We start from the raw sequence: 25,185 nt of genomic DNA, 5'->3' as shown, positions 1-25,185 counted from the left end.
GCTATGCAGAGATAGCACCTCAACCAAGTGATGAAAGTCGACATCAACCAGTGAGAAGTCTTGTGGGTGTCATGTACCCCCCAGTGGGATGTGATGGGAAGGGCACCTCACCTCCAAGGGATCATCACCCCCCAAAAAAGGACAAGCCTATTTAATCACGAGAAAACACCAGACAGTCCCCAGTTGGGGGACGTTCTACAATACACCTACCAGTACTCTTCAAAAATGACAAGGTCTTGGAAACCAAGGAAAGAATGAGGGACTGTGTCGATGGATTCAAGACTAAGAACACAGGAAGACTAAAGGCAAAGTGGAGTCCCAGGTCAGGTCCAGGAACTGAAAAGAAGCATTAGCAGGGAAACTGGTGAGATTTGAGTAACATCTATAGCTTAGTTAATGGTGTGTTCAGGGTTAATTTCTTCATTTTGACAAGTGTGCCATGGTTGTAGAAGATGTGCACAGGAGGAGAAGCTGGTTGAAGGGTGGATAGGAACTCTCTGTACTATCTGTGCATCTATTATTACTCAACCATGAGAAGTTGAGTAAAAACAAGCTAAAAGTGCCATGCAAGCAGGAATACTTTATAGCCTCATATTCTAGATGAGAAAGTGGGTCCAGAGAGGTGAAGTGACTTGTCTGGGGGTTCATAGCGCTCAAAAGGTTGCCTGACTCCTTCACCAGTGCTTGGTGTGGGAGAGAGACCCTCCCCATGGACTGTCCCGTGAGCAGGGCCCTGGGGCTGGGCAGTCAGGTTGGAATCCATTGCTACTTGGATGGTCCTGGTCCTGCCCAGCCCTCCCTTATTGATGTTGTGGGTACCTTCTCCACTCCTGGGTCTCCACATCCCTGGGGAAGGGAATAGAGCAGCCAGGTTAACAGGATGCATGTCCTGCAGGCTTCAGGTCTGGCAGAGCCGGGTTCATTCTCCCATCTAGTAGCTAGGTGGCCTGATCCTCAGTTTCCTGATCTGGGGAATAAATGAGTTCATACCTGTCAAGTGTGAGATATGTGCTGAGACCTCAGTGCTTGGACTACACTCTTCTTGTCATTGACTGCCAGGAGCCACCAGCCTGTGAAGGTCTGTGACAGCAAATGCTGTGACGCTTGGTGCCTGGGTCCCCAGAGAGGATATTCAAGGCACGTCAGAGGCAAGGGTCTTGTTCATTTATCTGTTCAACTAGTTTATGACCCTGGTGTCCTGTCCCCTTCCTCCCACCAACCAGGAGTTCAGACCTCTGCTTCACAGCCTCTAAAGTCTCACCCTTGGGGCAGCCCTGGTGGCGTAGCGGTTTAGCGCTGCCTGCAGCCCGGGGTGTGATCCTGGAAACCCGGGATCGAGTCCCACATCGGGCTTCCTGCATGGAGCCTGCTTCTCCCTCTGCCCGTGTCTCTGCCTCTCTCTCGCTCTCTCTGAATGAATAAATAAATAAATCTTTAAAAAAAAAATTTAAAAAAATAAAAATAAAAATAAAGTCTCACCCTTGTCAAGTGTGTGTAACAATCAGATCTGTATCCTCCTAGTATTTTTAAAGAATAAATGCAGGCTTTGGTATACCAATATCCTTGTTATAAGCAGAGATGGGAGCATACCGTCCATACCACTCTTCCCTGCCCTTTTTTCAGCTGACACATCCTGGACACCTTTCATACCGACACATAAATGGCCCACTACATTCTTCCCTCCCGATGTGTCTGGCAACCCACCGTTGCCATCATCTGTGCAACCCATGGTTTATGTAACCAGTCTCCTGAGGGGTGGACATTCTTGATTCCCATTTATTGCTATTGCAGACATCCTTGTCCATATATTTTTATATCCTTGTATGGTTATTTCTGTAAGGTAGCTTTCCTAGAAGAGGAATTACTGGGTCAAAGGGTATGTGCGTTGTAAAATTTAGAAGGTACTGCCAGATGGCCCTCCAGGGATGTGATCTGATTTGCAGCCCCAGCCACAATATGCAAGACAGCAAATTCCTTTACACAAGAGGGGAAAAGGCGTGAGGCCTGGGAAGCCAGCCCCTAGCTACTATTTAGTGAACAGATTATTAACTGAGTCCTGGGTCCAGATCCCGTGCCAAGTGCCAGAATCGTGTTGATGAAGGGGCTTTGGTCTTTGTCCTTGAGGAGCACACAGCCTCAAGGTTTGAATTCTGCCTCCTTCACTTACGTGGCCATTTGGCCTAGGACAGATTACTTGACTTCCCAGAGTCTTGGGTCTTGGGTCCTAGGTCTTATGTTCCCCTTTGCTCACAGCACGGTTTCCACTCACACATGCTCTCTAGGGGACACATTCCTAACGTCTACTGCCTGAGTCAGTTTCAGAAGAAGTCTGGTGTCAGAGAGCCCAAACAGAAGTCTGGTGTTAGCTTCTTGCCCAAACATGGATGGAAAACCTTCATCAAGCCTTCAGTATCACAAAGGCCTTTCTGGTTGAAATACTTCCTACTTGCCTTCAAGTATGTTTTTCATTCATTCATCCATTCATTCAACAAATGCTTATTTCATGCCTCCTCTGAGCGAGGCACTGTGTAAGAACCTGAGGCCACAGTGATACTGAGTCAACGTCTCTGTCCTCCTGGTATGGGTAAGTGGTAGGGTGAGTAGTCACAGAGTATGTATGATCAGGGCTATTGGACACTTGGGTTTCAGCTGAGCAGACTCTGGACTTAACAAGTGTCTACCTGCTGGGTTGACTGGCCTTGAACGGAGCACAGATTCCCAAAAGGAGCCTTCCATCCCTGTCCCACCACTTCCAATCTGGATGGAGTTAGAACTTTGGGGCCTCTTTGCAGGGTTGGGTGGGGCAAGGAAAGCAGTTAGAAGAGCTGGATTGGCCTAAGTCAGCATTAACCTTCAGAAATACCTCCCTATTTTGTGACTATTCATTACATCATTCAGTGGGTTGCTGGGGCTTGAGAGTAGTTTGGGAGGGGTGAAAGTGATCCTGGAATGTGGGTCCTACATAATACTGGAAGATTACAGGGGAAGGGTGTTTTCCCTGGCAGTGGGACTCTTTATCAGGCATCATAGCTGCAGTTTGCAGGTGAGAAAGGAAAGGACATGAGCCAGGAAATCGGGATCAGTGGCTGCAGGAGTGCAGGGGATTTATCCAGCAGCTGGGAAGACATTTGAAATTAGTTTCTAAAAGCAAGGAAACATCCCCCCTCCGTATAAACTGATGTGGCATGTATTTAGAGATAGGTTGCTGAGGAGCAAAGCATGGTTGAAAAGGATGTATACATTATACTGTTGTTTTCGTAGAGAAAAAAGGGATTTGTACATCTATGCTTAAACGACTGTAGAAGGATGTGAGACCATAATGCTGATACCTCTGGGCAGGGGTCTGCAGATGAAGAGAGACTCACCACACTGCTTTTTTATGTAACTTGACTATTTTTCTTATCATGTGCATGTATTACTTCTTCTGAGAAGAAAAAAAAAAAAGAACGAAACCATTTAATACTGCCCCATATAGCTTTTTCAATGTTTGAAGAATTGAAGAGTCATTCTAGGATCCCATGGGTTGGTCTGGTTTTAGAGGTGTGGTGGGGACTCTGGGGATGTCCCTGTCTTGCTTTTCACTTGGAGTCCTAGATCTTGGGGTTTCTTTTCTTAGGGCATTGCCTCTAGAATTCACTCATCCCAGGCCTGTGCCCCCATCTGCCTTCCAGTGTGTTCCTGGACCCAGTGTCTTACTCTCTGAGCCTCCATTTCTACATAGTTCACAAGGACATGTGCCCCATCAGGCAGGAATGTGAGATGACAGGGTGGCTATTCATGCTACTACCGCAGGGCATGATGTAGTAGGGGCCCAGTAGAGGACATTTGTCCTCTTCCTTCTTCACTCAGAATTAATCTTTGTTCATTTTAAGGTAGGTAGGTAGGTAGGTAGGTAGGTAGGTAGGTAGGTGGATGGATGATAACTGGTTTCAGAGTTTACCACAGTGCTCAGCTAGTCCAGGAGCAGGCTGTCAAGAAGGTAGCAGAATCAGCAAGTGGGACCAGGAACTTTTTTTCTTCATAGGAAAGTAGAGGTCACCCCATTTGTCAGTTCCCAAGCCCTCCAAGGTCTCCCTGATGAAAGTTCTAATAATAAGTGAATGCTCAAGCCTTTATTACCTGCCAGGCACTATTTCAACCCTAGTGTCTGTGTTGTGGAAATTCAGAGCAGCCCCATAAGGCATGTGGCCATTTAACAGATGAGGAAACGGATGCTGGAATTGGTGAGCAGCTTACCCAGACGCACAGCAGCTGAGCTGTGGACCATACTTTGTAAGCCCTTGTCTGCTGCACGCCTCTGTGATAAGCCCAGAGGAGGTGTGTTCAGCTCTCATTCCATACTCTTGGTGGTGACTCCCTCCTGTGTGCCGAGCTCCGGGCTAGGCATTGGAGCTGTGGAGTTTCTGCCTTCAGGAATAGCAGGTTAATGAGAGAAGCAGCCACAAATAGCCAATAAAATGTGGAAAGTGTGAGAATAGATCCTGGAAACACAGAGGAAAGAGTGACCAGCTCCATCTCTCAGGGTGAGGGGAACTTCCCACCAGAAAAGATGTTTGAGCTGGGCCTTGGCCTGGGAGGACAGAGAGAGGTTCCCCCTCCCAGAGAGGAGGGGAACAGGGAGGAAAGGGGGAGGTAAGATGGGAGGGGCAGGAACCGCAGGAACAGCAATAAAACACATATTGCATGCGGCTCAGTGTGGCTGGGTGGTTAGATATGGAGAATGTATAAGGAGATGGGGCTGGAGTTGAGGCAGATCCTGGGGCACTTGTTGTCTTGCCCCCAGGAGTGGCTCCAGGGGTCACAGATTTCGCCCTTGTCAGGGGCCCAGCGGACAAGATAAATATGAGTGATGTGGGCCAACTCTGGAGCCCTTTTCCAAAACTCCCTGCATTTCAGACTTGTATAAAGAATTCATTCCATAAAGAACTGTCCCTTCTCTTGAAGCCCAAGTGCTCGGTTATCCTCATTTTCTGACCTCTGTTGAAGACATGGGCACAGGGTGATAGTACCACTGGGGGTGGCAGTAGATGGCGAGAGACACTCAGCCTCAGCCTGGGAATCAGGGAGGTAAGAGGGAGTGGTGGGGCCTTTGACAGACTGGCGAGCTCAGACCCTGTGTGGGAGCAAGGGCTTGAGTGTCGTGGAGCAGCCAGCAATCTGGCCTTTGATGTGAAATCAGATTGTTCAGTGTCAACTGCAGATTTTAAAATTCCTACCACTTTTGCCGAACAGGACACATTTGTGGGCTACCAGTTTCCAACCTGTTTTTGACTGACCTGTGCATTAATATACTTTTGTGGAAGGAAGCCAGGCTGGCCCCCCACTGAGGACCTGCCTGGGGTGGGGGGTGGGGGGTAGTCCCCATAGGAAGGTCAACTCAGTACCTAAGGTGGTCTTCAGTTTCTGGGAGCAGGGCTGCTTCTACTAAGAAGGGGCTTTGGGGTGATTGGTGTGGCCTCTCTCCCCCTCCCTCTAAGCAGCTTTCCTAGAGGCAGGGGAGGGGGAGGAGAGGGGAGGGGTGGAGAGGACCCAACCCCCTTCCACCAGTGCCCTCCACCCTTAACAGTGCATCTCTGTGTTGTTCCTTCCAGTTTCTATCTGCTGCTGCCTCTTCATCCTCTTCCTCTTCCTCTCGGAGCTCACCGGATTCATAACAACAGAAGTGTAAGTTTCATTCCCCCTCAGGGGGCATTCTAGTGTTCTGAGACCCCAAGCGAGAGGAGGGAGGGGCTTTAAAAAGGTGAGAGACCTCTAAACCTTCCAACTCTCATTTCCAAGCCCGTGGCATCTGTCACTCCTCTACTTCTTAAAAGGGTATTGAAGTTAGAGTAAAAGCAAACACTCGTTGAAGCTGAAGAGAACATTTGGGTTCTGTTTTGGGAGGAGGCGGGGCTCCTGGGTCCTCAGATGAACAGAAATCATGAACCCGGCTCTGCCTTCCCTTTGTTTGGCCAGTGGGCTTTTTTCCTTCTGAATCAGCGCAGGGTCATTTGATGTGAAAGCTGGAGGAGTTCAGAGAAACGATGCAGCTTCCTACCAGAGAGGGGTGGGGTTGCTGACATCAGAGCCTGGTTCCCTCACCTAAGCCCCCTTCCCTGCTCAGAGGCCCATACTCAGTGAGGAATCAGCGTGGGCTTCCTGGCAGTGCCTGACGCATTGTGAATTGATCTCTGATTTCTAGAATAATCTGTTGCCCAGATAACCTAGTAAATGCTCTGGGGTATGTGTAACACAGAATGCCATTGGGATTATTCAGTCACGACCTCATTGGCCGCCCTGAGGTGGAATTAGACCCCAGAGCTTCCTGCCTTGGTCACTGGCTCAAGGCTTCCAAGCCTCTTCATTCCTGTGTTTACAACTCAGAAAGTCATCACGGGGCTGGGCCCTGGCCACCCACTCCTCTGTCCAACACTGGAAGTTTCTTTCTCACTCATGGAATTTCTTGGTTTCCTTTGTTTCCCTCTCAGCCACAGACAATAGGGAACAAAAAACATAGCTGCTTAGTCCAAGACGGGCCTGGTAGCTGTGTAAGTGTTACCACCTTTAATCCTCCAGCAGCCCCAGGAGGTAGTTATCTCCACTTTACAGATGGGGAGAACTGAGGCTCAGAGAGGTGGAGGGATCTGGACAGATCTTATCTTCCCCCACCACCACATGCCTGCCAGCTCATTTCTGGATGTAGCCTCCTGCCTTCCACTACTATGAGACAGTTTGCCTTCCCTGTCACTCTGATCCTATTTTTAACCCTGATGACACCAAAGCCCAGGGGGTCTCATGGAGTGGTAAGAAAGAACTTTGGACAAAGCATTGGGAGACCTAGGGGTAGGTCTCTGCTCAGTGACCACTTTGCTGTGTGATCTGGACAGGTTGCCAAACTTCTCTGGCTCTTTGGATTGCTGGCCAAACAAGGGAGGGTATACCAGAGTCAAAGCTTCTAGGTCTGAGGAGGCTCGTGTGCTTTCCAAGATATGACTCCCTGACCATTCAGGGGTCAGAGAAGCTTCTTTGTCCCATTCGGCTCCTAATGGGGGGGCGGCTCTGTGTACATTTGGGCCACTGGATGTCTCAGAGGTCACGCCATCATGATTTGGAGTTGGAAACAGGGACAGCAGGAAGATATTGAGACCTACTGTGTACCATACACCTGCTGGTCTTTCTAGGCTGCACCCCATTCTCTGGGGAGGTGATATTCTGATATTCTGAGCAGGGTGAATGGGGCACATGTGTGACAACAAGCAGGAAGCCCCAGCTGGGGCACCAGGGAGGCTTTATGTATTCTAGACAGTGCCACTAGGAAGTGCAAAGGCCCTGTGGCAGGAATGAACTGGCATATGTGCAGAGCAGATAAAGAGCTGGTGTGGCTGGAGCAGAATGAGCAAGTAGAGAGAGTAGAGTATGGAGTAGGAAAGACCAAGTTGGGGTAGGTCCTGCACGCTGTTGTGTAGGTCTCATTCTTGGTCCTGTGCTCCCAGAAGTCAGAAACCAGGTCTGCCTCATTCATTTGCTGTCTGGTTCCTTGCTCAGAGAAGCTGAAAATGCCAACAGTGGACACAGGCCATGAACAAGTGAACAGAACTAGAATATATGAATCAGTAAAAAAAGGCTCTGATGAAAAAAAAGCAGGGCAGGAGACAGAGAAGGTATGTGATATTTGGTGAGGTTTAAACAAGATTATTTGCCAGGAAAGTGCTTAATGTAGCACCCAGTAATGCTTTAATATCCATGGATCCATAGCTCTTCATGCATTAATTTATCTCATATTTATTTTCCATCCAATGCGAAAAAGGTTGTAAGACTGCCCAGCGCCTGGTGTATAAGGAACATTCCATGATTGTTAATTTTCTTGTCCCCTCCCCTGAGCTGAGATCAGCCTCCCTCACCTCCTGCTGATATTGTGAGGGGCACCTGATTTAGCTCTTTGTCAGCTCAGCCCACAGTGAGATAGGGTGCTGAGACAGCGGGCCCCAGACAGGTAAGTTGTGACATCAGAGCTTGGGACTGGAGCAGGTGGGGTCCCGTGTGCTGTGTTAAGGGCCCCTCAAGCAAGCCTGGACAGCTTGTTCTGCTTAAAGGACAGGGCTCCCTCCTTTCCCAAGAGCACAGTGTATTCCTGTTGCTGTGCCCAATGCCCTGCTCCAGGATTTCCCCTTCCTGACTCCTGGGGGCATCCTGGACACTCTGGTCCCAGGACCTCCCTGGAGAGGAAGAAAGATGAGGCGTGAGTAGAGACCGTGGTGAGTATCAGACCATAGGGCCGTTCACCGTGTGTTTACCTTTTGTCTTCTGCTAAGCTCTTCATTTGCCATGTGAGTGGCTGGAGGATAGGAAGGGAGGCAGGAATGAGAAGAGAGACCTGTCGGGAGCCCAAGGGCAAGAAGCTCCATCCGTGACATGCAGTGACCCTAATGGCCCTTCTCTCCCTGTTGCCATGTGACCACGGTGCAGGAGTGCCCGAGGAGTCTGTAGGGGTGAGGACTGAGGACTCCACAGAAAAATCCAGAGGAGAAAGGATTGTTCCTGGTCTTCCCTCTATGAGAAGCTTCTCTGACCTTGGGAAGGCCTGTCCGTTTAGAAAGAAATGAAGGTCACAATTCTTTAATGGAAGGCTGACCCTCCCTGGCAGTTTGTGACCACAGTGGTTCAGCTCCCCGCCCCTCACCCCCCACCATCAGATTGTATCCCAAGGAAATGAGGTCACTGCTGGTAGGATCAACATTGCTCCAACCCCGACCTGTGGTTATCACTGACATAAGACACTATTCTGGCCCAGCTCAGTGGGAAAGGAGGCCTGTTGGTTTGGGCAGTTGGACTCTAACCTGGGCTTTAGACAGGCCACTAATTACCCTTGGGAAAGTGGCCCCATAGGGTGCTCTGCAGCCTCAGGGTTCCAGGGGAGCAGGCCTCCCTCCTCAGAGAATGTGGCTACAAAACTTTCCACCTTTTGACTGCCCAGGCTTGGCCACTCTTAATGATTAACCCAGTGAGGATTTATAATAAGAAAATGTAGTGACTGGAACTCTCCATTGATAATTTATAGTACAATACAATGTATTATACTTTCTATTTACAATTTATAATGGGGACACACGTACCAGCCAGCCTTCTAGGTTAGCACTTTACAGTGATCATCTTGTTTAACCAATACAGAACCCCTTATGGTAGGTTCTCCTGTTAGCCTTAGCCTTACTTTACATCTGGAGAAACTGAGACACCAGGAGGCTCAGCCACAATGAGGTAAGTGGTGGAGCCAGAGTCAAACCCAGGTCCATCTGATGCCGGAGCCCAGCCTCGGCACCCCTGCCCTGTCATACCACCTTTTTCTTCTCAGAGCATGCCCAGGTGCATGGGAACAGATGCTTTTTGGTCAGAATGTTTGACTGGAAGACTCAATTACACCCTTACAGGGTGAGGTGGCCGAGCAGGCGGTCAGAACTCCAGGTAGCCATTGCCCACCTAGCAGGAGCCTGAACTGTGTCTTCACGTGCTCCAAAGCAGGCCCCAAAATGGGGAGGCCAGTAGCTTAACCCGGAGGAGGACCTGGCCATCTCCCTGAGAGCCCAAGTCACCCTCTCTGAGGCCCAGGTTGGGAGCTAGAGGCGGGTAGAGAGACCCAGGGTAGTTGTGTGAAGGAGTGCTGGCAAGCCTGAAGGCTTCTGAGCCCGGAGTGACTGGACCAGGTTCATGCTGCAGCAAGATCACCTCTTGTGAAGATGGATTGAGGGCCAGGTGACCCTGGAGACCAAGGCCCAGTGAGGAGACTGGGTGATGGTGGTAGAGAAGGGGTAGGGCAGGACTCAGTGGCTGAGAAGGGACTTTTGGCCCTCCACCTGGGAGGGAATAGGTAAGAATACTTACTTATACCTGGAACGGTCAGAATTCAAAAGAAGGTCCTGGAGAGCTTGCTTACATAACGTGCATCCCTCCCCTTCCACCCCACGCCCTTCCGTGGGCCTCACTGCTGTGTAAGTTTCCATTAAATCAAATTATTAAGCATGGAGGTCAGCGACTTTGGGCAGGAATCTGAACTATTCAAGTGCTCTTCTAAAAGCAAATAAAATTGTTTTCCATGGATGTCATCGGACTCACGCCTCAGCCTAGAATTTCAGGGCCCTTGGTTACATTCCTCCTATGCTCCCCCCACCCATACCTCCCTAGTCCCTCTCTCTCTCTCTCCCTACATGGCCACTGCTTACTGACCCCCACGCAAGCCAGCCAACTTCCTGACGCTGTGTCGTGTGCCCCAACTGGAATGTGCCCCCCTCTCCTCCACCGGCACACACTGGTTACTTCCCCCATTTATTCAAGGGGTTGTGATCTCGTGCTCTGTGCTCCTGGCTCAGGGAGCCCTCGACCCAGTGTCCAGGTAGGTTGGGGGGGGTCAGAGGTGGCAGCCCTCCAGGGCTGATGGTACCAACTCAGCAGATGGAAGGCACAAAGGGAGTGGACCCTTTACGTCTCCATGCCCTGTGGGTACTTGGTTTACTTGGGCCGTGGGTGGGGATGGGGTGGGCATCTGAAGATTATCAGATGATGACACTTGCATCACAGGTCTACCTGGGGACACTTGCCTCTCAGTTTTCACTGATTCCTTGCCCCAGCCAGTTTAATGCAATGGAAAGAGCATGGCTCTGGGTTCCTAGGGCTCCAGGTTCAGATCCTACCTTTGCCTCTTCCTGGCCATGTGATCTTGGCCAGTCTTTTATCTGTCTTCCTCGGAGCCCGGTTTCATCCTTGTGGGAAGAGAACAGTAACCCTACTAAACATTGCCTTGCAGTATCTTAAATGAGATACTACATGTGAAAGCCCCAAGCATAGTGCTTGGCACTAGCTGGGTGCTCAGAACTGGAATGTCTTCTTTGATCAGTTATAAGCAAAGCCACCTTTTATAAACGAGCCTTAGAATATACCAGGGACTGTGAAGCACCTTATATCCATGAACCCATTAATCCCTGTGATGAGGAAAGCAACTTTTGAGAAGAACAAACTGTTTTTCTGGGTTGCCGCCTAAGCATCTTATGGTATGATAACCCTTCCGACGCTCAGAGTCTGGACATTTAGATAAGGACTTTTGAGTTTAGGATGCCACGAGTTCCCGCTTTTATTTTGCCCCAGGCACTTTTTAAAATAACTACTTAGAGTTAAGTTGGAGGAGAGTTAGTGACCTCTGCCCCAGTCATCTCCTAAGTAATAAGTGCTTGCTACTCTGCTCTCTATCTCCCGCTGGCTCCTGCCCTTCCCCTGGCTCTTGGCATACACACCCCCACTCTTAGGAGCTGTAAGTAATCAATCTTGGGACTCTTTCTCCCTTTGTGTGGGTGTATTGAAACTGTGCCTTCAACCAAAACGACCCTGTGGGTTGCACTTCGCCATAGTGGGAGCTTGGATGCTGAGGGATCTACCTGGCAACACTGTGTGGGTGGCTTGTGCCCCCTCGTTCAGCAGGTCATAATTGGCATCTCGATATAATACACCAGCTGTGGGCCCCTCAGCACAGTCCTTCCCACAATGCCGTGGGGTGGATACCTGTTATTACCAACTCAGTAAACACTGATATTTATGATGACAATGAAAGTAGGAGACCCTTTCTTATCGAGCGCTTACTGTTGACTAAGATTGTGCCATGTCCATGAGTGTCCCTGCTTTATATCTGGGAAAACTGAGGTTGGTAGAGGCAAAGCCCCTTGCATAAGGTTAATCATCTAGGAGGTGGCAGAGATAGGATTTGAACCCTGAGAGTCTGGACTTCCGCCACAATGCCTTTTGCTCTTTACCAAGAAGGTCCCCCCTGCGAGGCCCTCAGGTAAGTGAGTAACATACACACCCCCATCCTGGGGCAGTCTGCAGCTTTATTGCTCACAGCCCTGGGAAGTAGCCCAAATCCTGACTGCTTTTTTGTTTTTTCTCTCTTCTTTTTTCCTCTTCTCCTCCTCTCCTTCCTGGTTTTCCCTCCTTCTCTTTGAGAGGCTTATATAACTTATAGACAGCAAAGTGCACAAATCTTAAAGTTGAGACTTAAATGTTTTCCTATGCTTATACCCATGTCACCATCACCCCATCAAGACAACATCTTTCCACCACCTGAAGATTCCTTTGTGCCCCCTCCCAGTCAGTATCTCCCACTCCCACCCCCACTATTGTGACTTATATTACCATACATTAATTTTGCCTATCTTCAAACTTCATAGAAGGCTTTTCCAATTTTACAGTTAAGGAACCAAGGCACAGAGGGGTGACACAACTTGTCCCAGGTGCCCCAGCTTCTTAGCAGCAGAGCCAGGAGGTTAGCCCACATCCGTCTGCCACTGCCCTGTGGGGCTTCTCATCATCCTTGCTAGTGACAGGAGGAATCAGGCCCATGGGTCCCCAGACAGCAGTAAATTCACAAAAAACTTTTATTGCCCCTCCAGGTGGGCTGGTTTCTGGCTGTCCTTTCACCTTTTAAAATCAGTTCAGCCCTGAGCTTAGTGGAGTCTCTCTCTCCCTCTGTCCTTCCCTCTCATATCAATCAATCAGTCAATCAATCAATCAATAGATCTTTAAAAAAAATTTTCAATTCAGCCCCAGCCATTAATGTTAGCTAGCCTTAGTGGGCATCTGCAGGTGGCAGGCTATGGGCAGGCTTGCAGCGCTGGCTGGAGGGAGGAGGAAGCCAACAGCCATGGAACATCTGCCTTGGATTCGGAAAGTAGCTGTCTTGGCCTCACTGGGTCAGCGGCACAGGTGATTGAACTGCGTTCATCTTGCAGCCCAGGGCCCTTCAGGAAGGCACCTGAGAGCAGCCAGTTCTAGCCTTACATAACCAAACTGGCCCAAGCTCTGCAGGCAGTAGGCTTCCCATCTCTCCTGAGGACCTCAGCCCCTTTATTGTAGGTGGCACTAGGGAGCCTGGGCTCTGCGGGCTGGGAGAGGCCCCTGGGGCCTCGAGGTGAGTTCACCTGGGTGCCGCACTCGGATTTCGCCTCTCTGCACTGAGGTCACCTCCCTAGGATTGCCAGGGGATGACATCATCCCAAAATCCCTCAGTGAAGTGCTGAGGCCCCGCCTCCCAGGTGGGAAAGGTGAGCAGCTTTAAGGAAAGAGTGGCTCGTTTGGGAAAGGAATCGGGTTCCTCCTCCTCTGTGATGTTTTGCTAATCATCCAGCAATCTCATCACTAAACAGCCCTTTGGAGTTGCAAATCAAGGCTGGAGTAGAAATTGGGCTCTGAAGGCTGAGGAGGAGGATTTGGCTATGAAGATACACATCCCTGGCATACCTCCTGTGCTCCTGCTTGCTCCTCTCCCGCTGGCTCATTTGTTCTCTTTGTTCCCTGATAGGGGCCAACACTATGAACCTGCCAAGCACAGGCCCCTAGACAAGCCAGGCCAGGCCGCCCTTCTCCATTTTCCTACTTGACCCCAGAAGTTGAGAGCAAGGAGGGGGGAGATAGCTTGAGTCCTGGAAATCCTGGGGCTCAGGCAGAAAGCAGACCTGGGTTGGAATTTTAGCTCTGCAATTTCCTGCTGTGTGACCCTGGAGATGGGACTCACCCTCTCTGGGCCTCAGCTTCCTTGTTCTAAAATGGGGATCAGGACATTTCACAGGAAGAGATGTGATAACATAAGCTCATTTGGAACTTTCCTGGTTTAATGGGCTGGAGGACCAACAATCTGTCACTCTTTTGTCTCCAGGAACATCCTTGTGACTTCCACAAGGAAACAAACCCCAGGCGACTTTTTCAGCCTGCTGTTAATTGAGCACCAGCTACATCACATTAGGTGCGAGGAGCATAAAGACAGGGTCTGAGTAAAAACAAAATGCCCTGGCCATGGTCTAACTCATTCTTCCCCCAAGATGTGGCTATTTAGAAGATTTTCTGAGAGTCTAATTGCTTAGATCTTCAAGCCTTTATTCTACATCCTGTGGACAAGACCCTGGCTAATGTTTACAATAGCCACAGCCCAGCCACTTCAAGCTGCCCCCATAGCTGTTCACTAGGGGATGTCTCTAAGACACTTTGAGTTCAGCACAGCTACATGGAACTTCTCTTCCAGGGGCTCCCAGTCCAGCAAATGGTTCCAGATAGAACTCATCAGTCTGCCTGCATGCATCCCTCCAGCCAGCCCCACGGCCTGTCCAGCAGGGAATCCTGCCTGCTGTAGCGTACCAAATCTTATGTCCCTCCCACCTGTTCCCCCTCCTCCATACCCAGTCCAGGCACCATGTCTCATCTGCTCTCACCTGCACTACTGCATCAACCTCCCGTGTGGGCTCCCCAGGGACGGTGGCCCCTCTGGTCAGTCTTCTTGCAGCAGCCCGAGGGAACCTGTGGAAGTATAAGCCTGACCATGCTATTGCACTCAGGTTGTGAAGGCCTCATTAGGGCTCCCAAGCCCATCTGACACATTCCCTGTCCATAAACCAGCTACATCACAAGGCCCCCTTCCCTTTGCTCTGTGCTGCAACCATGGTGACCTTCGCTCAGTTCCCTAAATCCACCACTTCCAAGCCTCTGCACACTTTGTCTCAGGGATTCCCTCTCCCTCTTTCCTGGGACAGCCTCCTCATCCTTTAGGCCTCAACCCCCACCTCCTCAGAGAAGTCCTTCTGGCCCACTCCCCCCAGAGGTCAGTTGCCCTGTTTGTCCCTCCCATGGCACCCCACAGCTTTGCGACAGAGCAAGAATCATAGTTGTAGAAGGTATTTATATAGAAGGGGAGCAATGTCTGTAAGGTTGATGAAGGCAGAGACCATGTCTGACTGGTTACCTGCTGTCTCTAATGCCTGACAGGTAGCAGGCACTCAGAAAGTATTTGTTGCATAAATTCGTATTGCTGATGGATCCTAATGTGGTGCCCTTGTTCTGGATAGCAAGGTGGCATGGCCGTCCATGGAGACCCCTGCCCCCAAACTGTGCTTCTCTTCACAAAGACCTCCACGTCAGTGTCCCTGAAACCTGTGAGTGTGTTACCTTATGTGGCTGAAGGAATTTTATAAATGTGCTGGCGTCCAGCATCTTGAGCCAGGGAGGTGACCCTGGGTTGTCCAGTGGGCAAGATGAAATGACAGAATTGCTCGAAGCGGGAGTTAGGAGGTCAGAGAGGAGTGAAGATACCCTGTGGCTCCACTGGGTTTGAAGGTGGAGGACGGGCTGTGAGCCTGGGCAGCCTCTAGAAGCTGAGAAAGGCAAGACCAAGGATTCTGTTCTGCAGCCTCCAGAAGCCCCACACCCTCATTTCAAAAACACTTCTGACCTCCAGAAGCACAAGATAATAAACGTGTGTTATTTTAAGCCACCTGCTTTGTGATAATTTGGTGCGGTGGCCAAGGAACACTAACATATTAGTCTAATCATGTCTCGGACCTGGTGTTCACCCCAGGGCTTTGTGAGAGCTGGACATTGAGGAGGACCACCCAGTGGAATGGGAGGAGGTTCAAGAGAGTAGGGAGTAAGGTCCCATGTGCCTGGTGGTGCCAGGCCCTGATGCCTACCTAGTGAGATTCACATTTCTCAGGTGTTCAGACCACCCCATTAACAGCAGGTGGTGGTATCCCATTTAACAGGTTCACAGAGGTGATGGTATCTGCTGAGTTCACGTAGAAAGTGGCAAAGCCGAGATTAGAACTTGAATGTGTCTGACTCTGAAAACCATGCCTCTACCACCATCCCGTCCCCCTCCCTGTAAGTGGTAAGGCCAGCGTTTGGAGAGGGCCCTCAAGATGGAAGCCTCCATCCCCTGTGCCTAGCAGCCACACGCTTCCCCGAGATGGGAGTCCTGCTTATCTGAGCAGTGGTCACCAAGGGAAATGGCCCCCGACTGGCCCCTGCAGCTGGGATAGGTGCCCCATCTCAACAGAGGCTTCTGTACTTGTCTCCCTTAGCGTGAATGAGCTCTACGTCGATGACCCGGACAAGGACAGTGGGGGCAAAATTGACGTCAGCCTGAACATCAGTTTACCCAATTTGCACTGCGAATGTGAGTATTCCCGACAGCCCTCTGCTGTAGCAGGACCCCCTCCCTGAGGCAGAGCTGGGTGTGCAGCTCTGATGACCAGGATAAGCCAGAAAACAGGACACGCTACAGATAACAGGTAGCATAAGATTCTCTTTAATCCTTTTGGGGGGAGAATGTCATCCCATGTGCACTCATTTGGAGGTTTTCTAGACTACAAAGCCCATGAAATTGCTAGCAGGGGTGACCTCTGGACAGTAGCCATGTTGGTGTGTCAGGGACTGTCTCCTAGGTCAGGTTCCCAAGAAGCAGAGTCTGAGATTTTCTGCAAGTGGGTTATTGAGAAAGGGCTCCTGGGAGGAACCAGAAGGGTATAGGGGATGCAAGAGAACAAGCAGAGATACGTGTTCAGCAGAGGTCTAATCACAGCCTGATTTCATGGGGAGCTGTGGCATGTGACTGGTGCCACAGTTGGTCCTACCTGGTAGCAAGGGGGCCTGGCTGTTATGATCCTTATCCCTGGCTAGAGGCTGTAGGGTGATGTGTGGGGATGGGGTGGGGGTGGGGGAGGTCACATCACCTCTCAAGGATCTCTAGGCAAGGAGACCTCCAACTAGCCATGAGCAGTCACCTGGAGGGGATGCAGCTCTGACCTGTTAGCAGCTATTGGGAAACTTGGTTTTTTACTTCATACCCTATTTTGTTTGTTTGTTTCATGTGTTTCAACCAAGAGAATGAATTTCTAGTATAAAACAAAACCCACTGGAAGTCTGGTTTGGAGTCACAATCTGGCTCTTTTGCTCACTAATACTGGGTGACCCTGGCTAACATGTGACTTCTCTGAGCCTGTTTCCTCATCTGTCAAAATGGGTTTAGTGCTATCTATCACCTGAGGTGTCTGGGAGGGTCTGATGAGCTGATTCCTACACTTCTTATCAAGTGGACAGGGTGTCCCCTCCTGGACTGGGGTTCTGGTGTCCCTTTGCCGCAGCCGGGCATGCAAGCCGATACCGCTCCTTCTCCTCCCACCCACTCTCTTCTTCCTGAAGGACAGAACTTCGGGTGTGTCTGCGGGCAGAGATAGGGAGCAATTCAATTCTGTTATTGCTTTTGGTGAGAATTACATCACAATTTTGAATCCATAGTGGGCCCCAGGCCAGGGAACCTGTTGAAATAGGTCAGTTTTATTTTTATTTTTTCTCTTTCTCTTAGAAAAATAATTCATCTGGCAGCTTCTCATTCAGGAGTTGGTTGTGTCTCTGGAACAAGGAAATTCTTAGTCAGGCCAGAGGGCTGGGATGAGTGGGACAGGGGAGGGAAGGGATGTGGTTCCAGGCTCTGTCCCAGCGATGGGCAGTGGCCCAGGAAGGACCAGGCCACCTCAAACTTCAGGCTGCATCAGCCTTCCAGGCCCTGCTGCTATGTGAGCCCCTAACTTGAACCCAGGTGCCTCTCACTGGAGCCCCACACCCTGGCTTTTCTTTAAAAGAACTTTACATTTTTATTATAGAAAAAAAAAATGCATGCTCATCATTGTACCTTCAGAAAATCCATAATTCCACCCCCAACGACAGCATCAGTTGACATCTGACGCCATTCCATCCTGTTGGCCATTCTTTCTGTGCGTTTCTAACCACAGCTGAGATCACGCTGTGTGTGCAATCTCATATCCTGCTTTAAAAAGTAATATTTGATTGTTAACTAATACAAGAATATCTTTTTTTGCTTCAAAAAAAAATCATGTTCAAAATACAAAAATATATAAAGGAAAAAGAAGCAGAAGGAAAAGTTTCCTGGGGTGTCATCCTCCCCAGAGGAAGCCTCTGCTGAGAGTTGGGACTCCCTGCCCACCCCTCTGTATGTATGCGCGTGTGTGTGTGTGTGTCCATCTGTCCGTCTGTCTACAAACATATAGCATGTTTAGGTGGGAGTATTTTTTGGTGTTTTGCTTTTATTTTAACATAATTGGGCACAACTACGTGGAACCTTTCTGGGATTTCTTGTTTTTTTTCTACTAATATCTTGGAGCTATTCTTATATTACTCATGATATTAGTAAGATGATAACCACAGTGGCCATTTATTCCACTCCTACTCCCAGCCAGGTTCTGGCCTGAATTCTTTGGCTGTGTCAGTGCATTAAGATGAGAGGTGCTCTAGCAGAGTGGCCAAAGGGTGTGGCCTCTGGATTGAAACTCTGTGGGTTCCAATCCAAGCTCCACTGTTTCTTAGCTGTGAGATCTCAGGCAAGTTACTTAACCTCTCTGTGCCTTAGTGTCCCCCACTAGGGTCTGATAACATCTTCCCCACAGGGATGCTCAGATGGTGTATTCTTACATAAAAAGCACTTAGAAGAGTATCTGGTAATTTTTTTAAGATCCTCACAAGCTTCGGATAGCTTCCTCCTCACAAGGAGGAAAGTGAGGCACAGGAAGGTTAGGTAAGTTGCTCTAGGTCCCAGAACTGGTAGGGGGCAGAGCCAAGCTCTGAGTCACTGGCCTGCTCTGAGCAGCCTCTCCCCACACGTAGATTTAGCTCTGCCTTTGTACCTGCTGCACAGCATTCCAGAGAGGGCTGTTCCATCGACCAGTCCCCATTGACAGGCAGCTGGGTTGCCTCCAGTTGTCACCATTTCAAATAAAGTTGCTCAGAGCAGCCTTGCACACACGTCTGGACATGTGTGTGTCTGGAGAATGGGTTCCTAGAGGTGGGGCTGCTGAATCAAACAGGGACCTGTTTGCATTTCTTTTAAATCAAACATCACGGCATCAGCATTTCCCACATACTACAGATCCGTGAGCGTCATTTTTAATGACTACATCACGTTTCCTTCTATGGATGGGCCCTCACTCACTTCCCTATCCCTACTGAGGAATACGATTGTTACCATTTTTCCCTTTTAGGGTTGGCGCACATGTAATTGCTTCCAGCTGTTCTTTCTCTGTGTTGCAATCTCCTTTCCAGTGCTTCTTTCAGAGAAATTTCTGCGTTTTCATGGTTTATAAACCCATGCCACTAGGCCATCTCAGGGAATGCAGCTGGCATAGGCCTGCCCATTTTACAGATTGGGAAGCTGAGTCACAAGTTGAGAGTCACATTGGAATCAAGGACCAGGACTCCAGTCCCATTCAGTATACTGAGAAGCCAGAAAAGTGCCCAAGCTCCAGGAGGACAGGGCTTGAAGGTTTAGGCTTTGGGTAAAAGAAGATGTGAATGGATGAATGATGAGTGAAATGAATGAATGACTGCCTGGACCTGTTTGCCCAATGAATCCAGAGACTGAGACACATCATGTGCTGCCATTTGTTAGGCACTTGTCCTGTACTATGTACCAGACTCTGGTCTAAGAATTTTCTTTTCTTTTTTTTTTTTTTTTTAAGATTTTATTTATTTATTTATTCATGAGAGACACAGAGAGGCAGACACAGGCAGAGGGAGAAGCAGGCTCCATGCAGGGAGCCCGATGTAGGACTCGATCCCGGTCTCCAGGATCATGCCCTGGGCTGAAGGCGGCGCTAAACTGCTGAGCCACCTGGGCTGCCCTGTTCTAAGCATTTTCTACACATAGTCATTATTTGATCCACATAGTTCTCCAAGGAAGGTCTAATTATTATCACTCTCATTTTCCAGAGAAAGAAACAGGCATCAAAGGGTTATGTGCCTTGGCCGGGGTTTCACAGCTGGTGAAAGGCAGGGCCAGGATTCAGACAACATTTTAACCCTGACCCTCTGCTTCTCCCTATAGCCTTGCATTTAGCAGAGTCACCCCTGCACCCCGCAGTCTTCCATACCTCACCCCATTAGCTGCTACCTCCCCCAGCTCTTCCCCTTCTTCCTTTGCAGCCTCAGGCAGTGGCAGGGATGGGACATTGTGGGCTTGCTCCCCTTTGGCCCAGCCATCTCCTTCTCCCCCTCTGTTGGCTGCTTTCCTCTCTGTGGCTCTGGGCCCCAGACTGTGAGCGCCTACATGGCCTGAGGCCCACCTGTCCATGGAGTGGATGGGGCATGGTGGCCCTGGAAGGAGAGGCCCCCCCCCTCATTGTTTCAGGTGTTTGTGACTCTTTCCTCTCCTTGACCCCTGCAGTGGTCGGGCTCGACATACAGGATGAGATGGGCAGGCATGAGGTGGGGCACATCGACAATTCAATGAGGATCCCAGTGAACAATGGGGCCGGCTGCCGCTTTGAGGGGCATTTCAGCATCAACAAGGTATGGAGACCCTGCATGGGCCCCTGTTACCCAATCCTCATCCCGTTGGTCCCCTTCCTACCAGGAACTGGATGGTAGAGCTGTGTGCTCACTTGGCCTCCCCCCAGCGAGAGCCTAACTTGTATCAGGGTGCCCTGACGTTTCCTACTGAGAATCCGGTGGAGGGTTCCAGGTTTCCCGAGGCATGGAGCCCCTACTGGCTGGTTTAGGAAGGGGCTACTCTTCTTCCCAACAGGGAAGGCCAAGGGTGGTGAGAAAACCATGGGATTTCCAGCGCTGAGTGTTCATCCCAGCTCCTACCCCTCTTGGCCAAGCAGCCCCCTCCAAGTCACTGTACCCATCTTAGCCATTTTTAGGGGGAGGATGTGATAATGACACCACCCAGCTCACAAAGTTTAAATGAGGACCAAACGAGCTATTACGAGCTCATTGTCCCATTGATTTGGGACACTTTTATGGGATGCCTCCTGTGTTCCAAGGCAGGGAGGTTCTTGGCTTGGAGCCGCCCAGAACAGGGGGAAAGGAATGGAAGAGTTGGAATAAGTGGGCAGATTTCCCTCATTGGCGGAGCTTCTGTGCTGTAGGGGGAGACTGACAATATACAAACTGAAAAGCATTTTGATGGCTAGGAGACAAGGAGGGAGAGTGGGGCAGTTTGAAAGTACCTGGTAGGCCCCAAAGGACAACTGAGGCATTGCTATTGTTTTGTTGCTAGAACCAGGAACTTCAGCTCCCGAGATGTGAGCACGTGCATCTGAGAGTGCCAGGGATCCCTGGCGGGAACCAGCAGGTTGCTCCACACGTGCTGCTGCACCCTTTCCAGCTCCTCTTACATATTACGTATTACTGCGGGGAGCCTCCCAGGAACCCAGTGAGGTGGCCCCATGTTGCAGATAAGGACACTAAGACCCAGAGAGATGGAGTGTCTTGCCAAGATCACACTCCATGTTCCATACATAACTCCCTTCCCAATCCCAGCCAGACTGAGCCATTGGCCACCCCTGGCTTCGGCTTGCCCACTTATAGCCTCTGTCAGAACACCTTTCCTCTGATCCCTGACATCTGACTCAGACATTGCGAACTCATTGGCCACACCCAGCCCAAAGACAAGTTACATGCATCCTGTACAGCGTTCAAACACGTCAGAGCCAATATCTAAAGATTGGGAGTCCAGATTCTGGCTTTTCAAAGTCAGAGGCTCTAACCACACTGGGCCCACATCCCTTTGGCAACTGCCATCTGGATCCAAGGGGGGCAGTTGCCCCTTTAGATAGGGCATGTGCCCTCCACTCCCATGGTTCCTGTTGGGTGGCTGCAAGGCTAGGCTGGGCCAATGGTGTGACTGGACGTGTCTCTCCCCACGTAGTCTCAGGGCCTCTCCTCCCCACATGGCCTCTGTGTGTGTTCTTCCTGGCGGTGGACTTCTTCCATGAGAGCCCCAGGCTCCCTCAAGTGCTAAAGCAGAGAATGTCACATCTGCCACATTTTAGGGGTTAAAAATAAATCACAAGGTCAGTGCTGTGCTCTGTGATTCAGATTTTATGGTGGTTGTGATGGGAAGCCATTTGAGAGTTTTAAGCAGGGAAGCAACGCAGTAAGACTTACAGTTTAGAACTAGATTATCCAATATGGTAGCCATTAGCCATGGGGGGCTCTTTACATTTAGATTCCTTAAAATTAAATACAATGAAAAATTCAGTCTTTCCATCTCATTGGTCACATTTCAAGTACGTTATTCAGAGAGACTAGTGGCTACCATAGTAGTGCTATATAACATTTTCATCATCAGAGAAAGTTCTGTTGGACAGCCAAACTTTAGAAAGCTCACCATGACAACTGTGAGGGGAGCGCAGAGGAGAGGGCCAAGAGCAGAGGTCATGATCCACGGTTGTACAGTGGAGTTGGAGACAAGCGGGCAGACTAGGGATGTGGAGTCAACAAGACTTACAGATCAGTTGGATGTGGGTGGTGAGGACAGGTGTGAAATCAAAGCAACTTCTTAGGTTTTTTTCCGGACAACCAGGAGGTCCCTTTCTAGATACAGAAGCTTGGGCAAGCATGGATTCTATGGGCGATGGTCCTGGGAAACAGTCGTTCAATTCTGTATGTGTTTCATTTGGGATTTCCCCAAAAGATGTTAAATTGGAGATGTTTCTGGGGTTCAGGATAGTGTTCTGAGGTGGAATGTGAATGTGGGAGTCATCAGTGAATAGATGATGTTGGAAAAGTGTCCATGGCATCAAAAGGTAAGAACCCAATACCTTTTTTTTTTTTTTTTAAGATTTTATTGATTTATTTGTGAGAAAGAGAGGCAGAGAGAGACAGTATGAGCTAAGGGGAGGGTTGGGGGCAAAGGGAGAAGCAGGCTCCCCACTGAGCAGAGAGCCCAACACAAGGCTCTATCCCAGGACCCTGAGATCATGACCTGAGCTGAAGGCAGACACTTAACTGACTGAGCCACCCAGAGGTGCCCCAGAACCCAAGGTCTTGATGCAAATGTGGTTTAAGGACTGATTTCTAATATATTCCAGTGTTCAGGAGCAGGAAGATGAGGGGATGACGACAGATAGAAGGGGCATCCAGGCAAGTAGGATGGGACCAGGCCTAGTTGGGCCCTAGAATATAGAAGAGACCATGGATCAAAGAGGAAGGCTGGTGTTGCATGGGCAGGGTGGACCACTGACCCAGGAGCTACAGGGAAAGCCAATGACATGGAAGAGAACAGGGCTGCTGTACAACCAAGGCCTTGGAAAGTACAGAGGGCATGGGGTCCAGGCCACAGTGGAGGGGTGGTGGCCTTGGAGAGGAGGGAGGGTGGGCTCACAGGGTGATGGATGAATTGGTGGTAGGACCAGGCTCTTGCTCTGCCCCAACCTGTGTGCCTGGAGAACTGCTGCTTACGCACAGATTTTATTGATGGGGTCCCTCTGGAGTCCCTCCTTCCCCTTCCTCTGAACACGTTGTCCATTATGCCCTCTGTGTTGTTACCATCCATCTCACTGCTTGACTCCTTTGACCATTGTTCCCCATCCCTTGCTGATGAATTCATGCCTCTCGCTATTGAGTGTCTGCTGTGTGCCTGGCTCCACACTTGGCACTGGGATGCAGTCCTGAAAGAAACAGCTGTGGCCTCTGCCCTGGGTGGCACTGTGGTCAATTACGGAGTGATGGGCAGCCCACAGCTAAACCCTCAACCCAATGTGTAATCTCGATGAAGCAGCCATGAAGAGAATGGAGAGGGTGTGAGGGTGGAGCATAAGGGAGGAACCCCATTGAGATAGGGGCATAAGGGAAGGCCTGTCTGAGGGGTGATGGCTGAAGATGAGCAGACACACAAACAAATCCCAACTGTGGGGGCCTCCCCTCGGGAGTGTGATTGCCCGGCTTAAACAAATATTTATGCCCTAGACAATGAGCAAAGAACCTGTCAGGACCCAGCCTGGGGTGGACACAAGAAAAGCAGGACCACTACCCTGGAGATAGCCCAGCACCACACTCTCCTCCCCTTGGCAAATATGCCCAAGGCTGCAGTCAGCTCCCCTCAGACAGGCTGTGGTGGGGTCCCCAGCTGGCTCGGGGTGAAGTGGGACTGGTTTTTGGAGCAGACAGACCCTGGCGAGAACCCTGGCTATGGTGCTCATTGATTGGATGACTCTGGGCAGTGGAGCCTCTCAGAGCCTCAGTTTCCTCATCTGTAAAATGGGGATACTAGTACTGCCCTCCCAGGTTATAAGATATGAGCAAATTAGGGATCCCTGGGTGGCGCAGCGGTTTGGCGCCTGCCTTTGGCCCAGGACGCCATCCTGGAGACCCGGGATCGAGTCCCACGTCGGGCTCCTGGTGCATGGAGCCTGTTTCTCCCTCTGCCTGTGTCTCTGCCTCTCTCTCTCTCTCTCTCTCTCTCTGTGTGACTATCATAAATAAATTTAAAAAATAAAAAAAAAAGATATGAGCAAATTAAACTACAGAGCACTTAGCACCCTGGGAACAGGGATAAGCATCGATGCCCCTTCCCTGGCCTTCCTTATCTTCCACCCATGGGAACATCCAGGATTTCACCAGCTGGCACCCACTGTCACCTGGGTGCAAGTGTGCTCATAAATGTACATGGAGGACGTTCAAGAGATGAGTCTTCTCTGCTTGGGGAGGGCTGGGGATTCTAGGAAAATGTCATGCCAGCCCTCACCTTATGGCTGCCACCTATTAGGTTCTTACCTGGCCCTTTTCCAGATATACCCATTTAGTCCTTGTAACAGCTCTGAGGAGACCAAGGCACAAGGAATTAAGTAGGATTTGAACCCAGGCAGCCTGGCACCAGGTCCCTGCTTTCTGTCTGTGTCTCCCGTCCCCTTGTTGCTTCTCCCTGCCAGCATCTTGGTCACATGAGCTATGACCGCTTGTGTCTATTCCCTCCAGGTCAGGCCACCCCCTGCCCTTGTCCCTTTGCATGGTGTGGAGCCGCCACCCTCCCCTGTCCTTGGCTTATGCCTCCTGGGAGCTCTCAGTCATGGGGTGCTCAGCAAGAGAACCAGCAGTGACAGTGTGCCCTCGAGATGGGTGAGGTTAGTAGCTGGCCCCTGCCCCTTTATCTCCCAGTATCAGGCTCACACTTGCCCTACAGCTTCCTTATCTGTCCATCAGGAAGTCAGCCAGCAGTCAGACATTCAAGGTCGCATGTTCCAAGCTGCACTGGCTGCCCCCAGCAGCCCAAACTCCCCGCTGAATCACCCAGCCTCCAGGAGGAGGGCAGGATGGGCTCGAGTTTGGGGACTGGCTCCATCTATATGTTTCTAAAATCTACAGAGACACTGACGTAGGTTCCTAAGTCACAGGCTCTAAAAGCATCGTCTTTTTCTTTCTTCAGCCCAGCGTGTGCTGGCATGAGTCAGCCACCTGTGATGGATTCCTTGTGGAGAGGGAGTGGGTCACTGAGTCACAGCCTCGCAGGGAGGCAGCGGGTGGCAGATGTGCGGGAGCCAGCCTCCTTGACTCACTTGACTCTGGGAGTGTGAGGACCAGGCTCCAAACCCCATTCTGAACTCTGCC

The 25,185-nt window shown here is 50.2% G+C and overlaps 1 protein-coding gene across 6 annotated transcripts in view; it reads left to right on the top strand.

Moving 5' to 3' along the window:
* The window catches only part of ERGIC1 (endoplasmic reticulum-golgi intermediate compartment 1), a 105,189-nt gene that overhangs the window by 50,335 nt on the left and 29,669 nt on the right, over positions 1-25,185 (top strand). For 3 of the 6 annotated variants that reach the window (XM_035715144.2, XM_049109131.1, XM_025434812.3), the window contains 3 exons: positions 5,592-5,664; positions 15,861-15,955; positions 20,015-20,139. In XM_035715144.2, coding sequence (XP_035571037.1) covers positions 5,592-5,664; positions 15,861-15,955; positions 20,015-20,139 — 293 coding nt within the window. Of the gene's footprint in view, positions 1-5,591; positions 5,665-7,521; positions 7,641-14,849; positions 14,937-15,860; positions 15,956-20,014; positions 20,140-25,185 lie in introns of those variants that run through there. The other 3 variants (XM_049109133.1, XM_049109132.1, XM_049109130.1) reach the window with 2 other exon arrangements.

This window comes from Canis lupus, chromosome 4 (genome assembly GCF_003254725.2).
Source record: "Canis lupus dingo isolate Sandy chromosome 4, ASM325472v2, whole genome shotgun sequence".
Lineage (NCBI taxonomy): Eukaryota > Metazoa > Chordata > Mammalia > Carnivora > Canidae > Canis > Canis lupus.
Note: the sequence above shows the minus strand (reverse complement) of the source record. Positions and strands in the feature narration are given on the sequence as shown.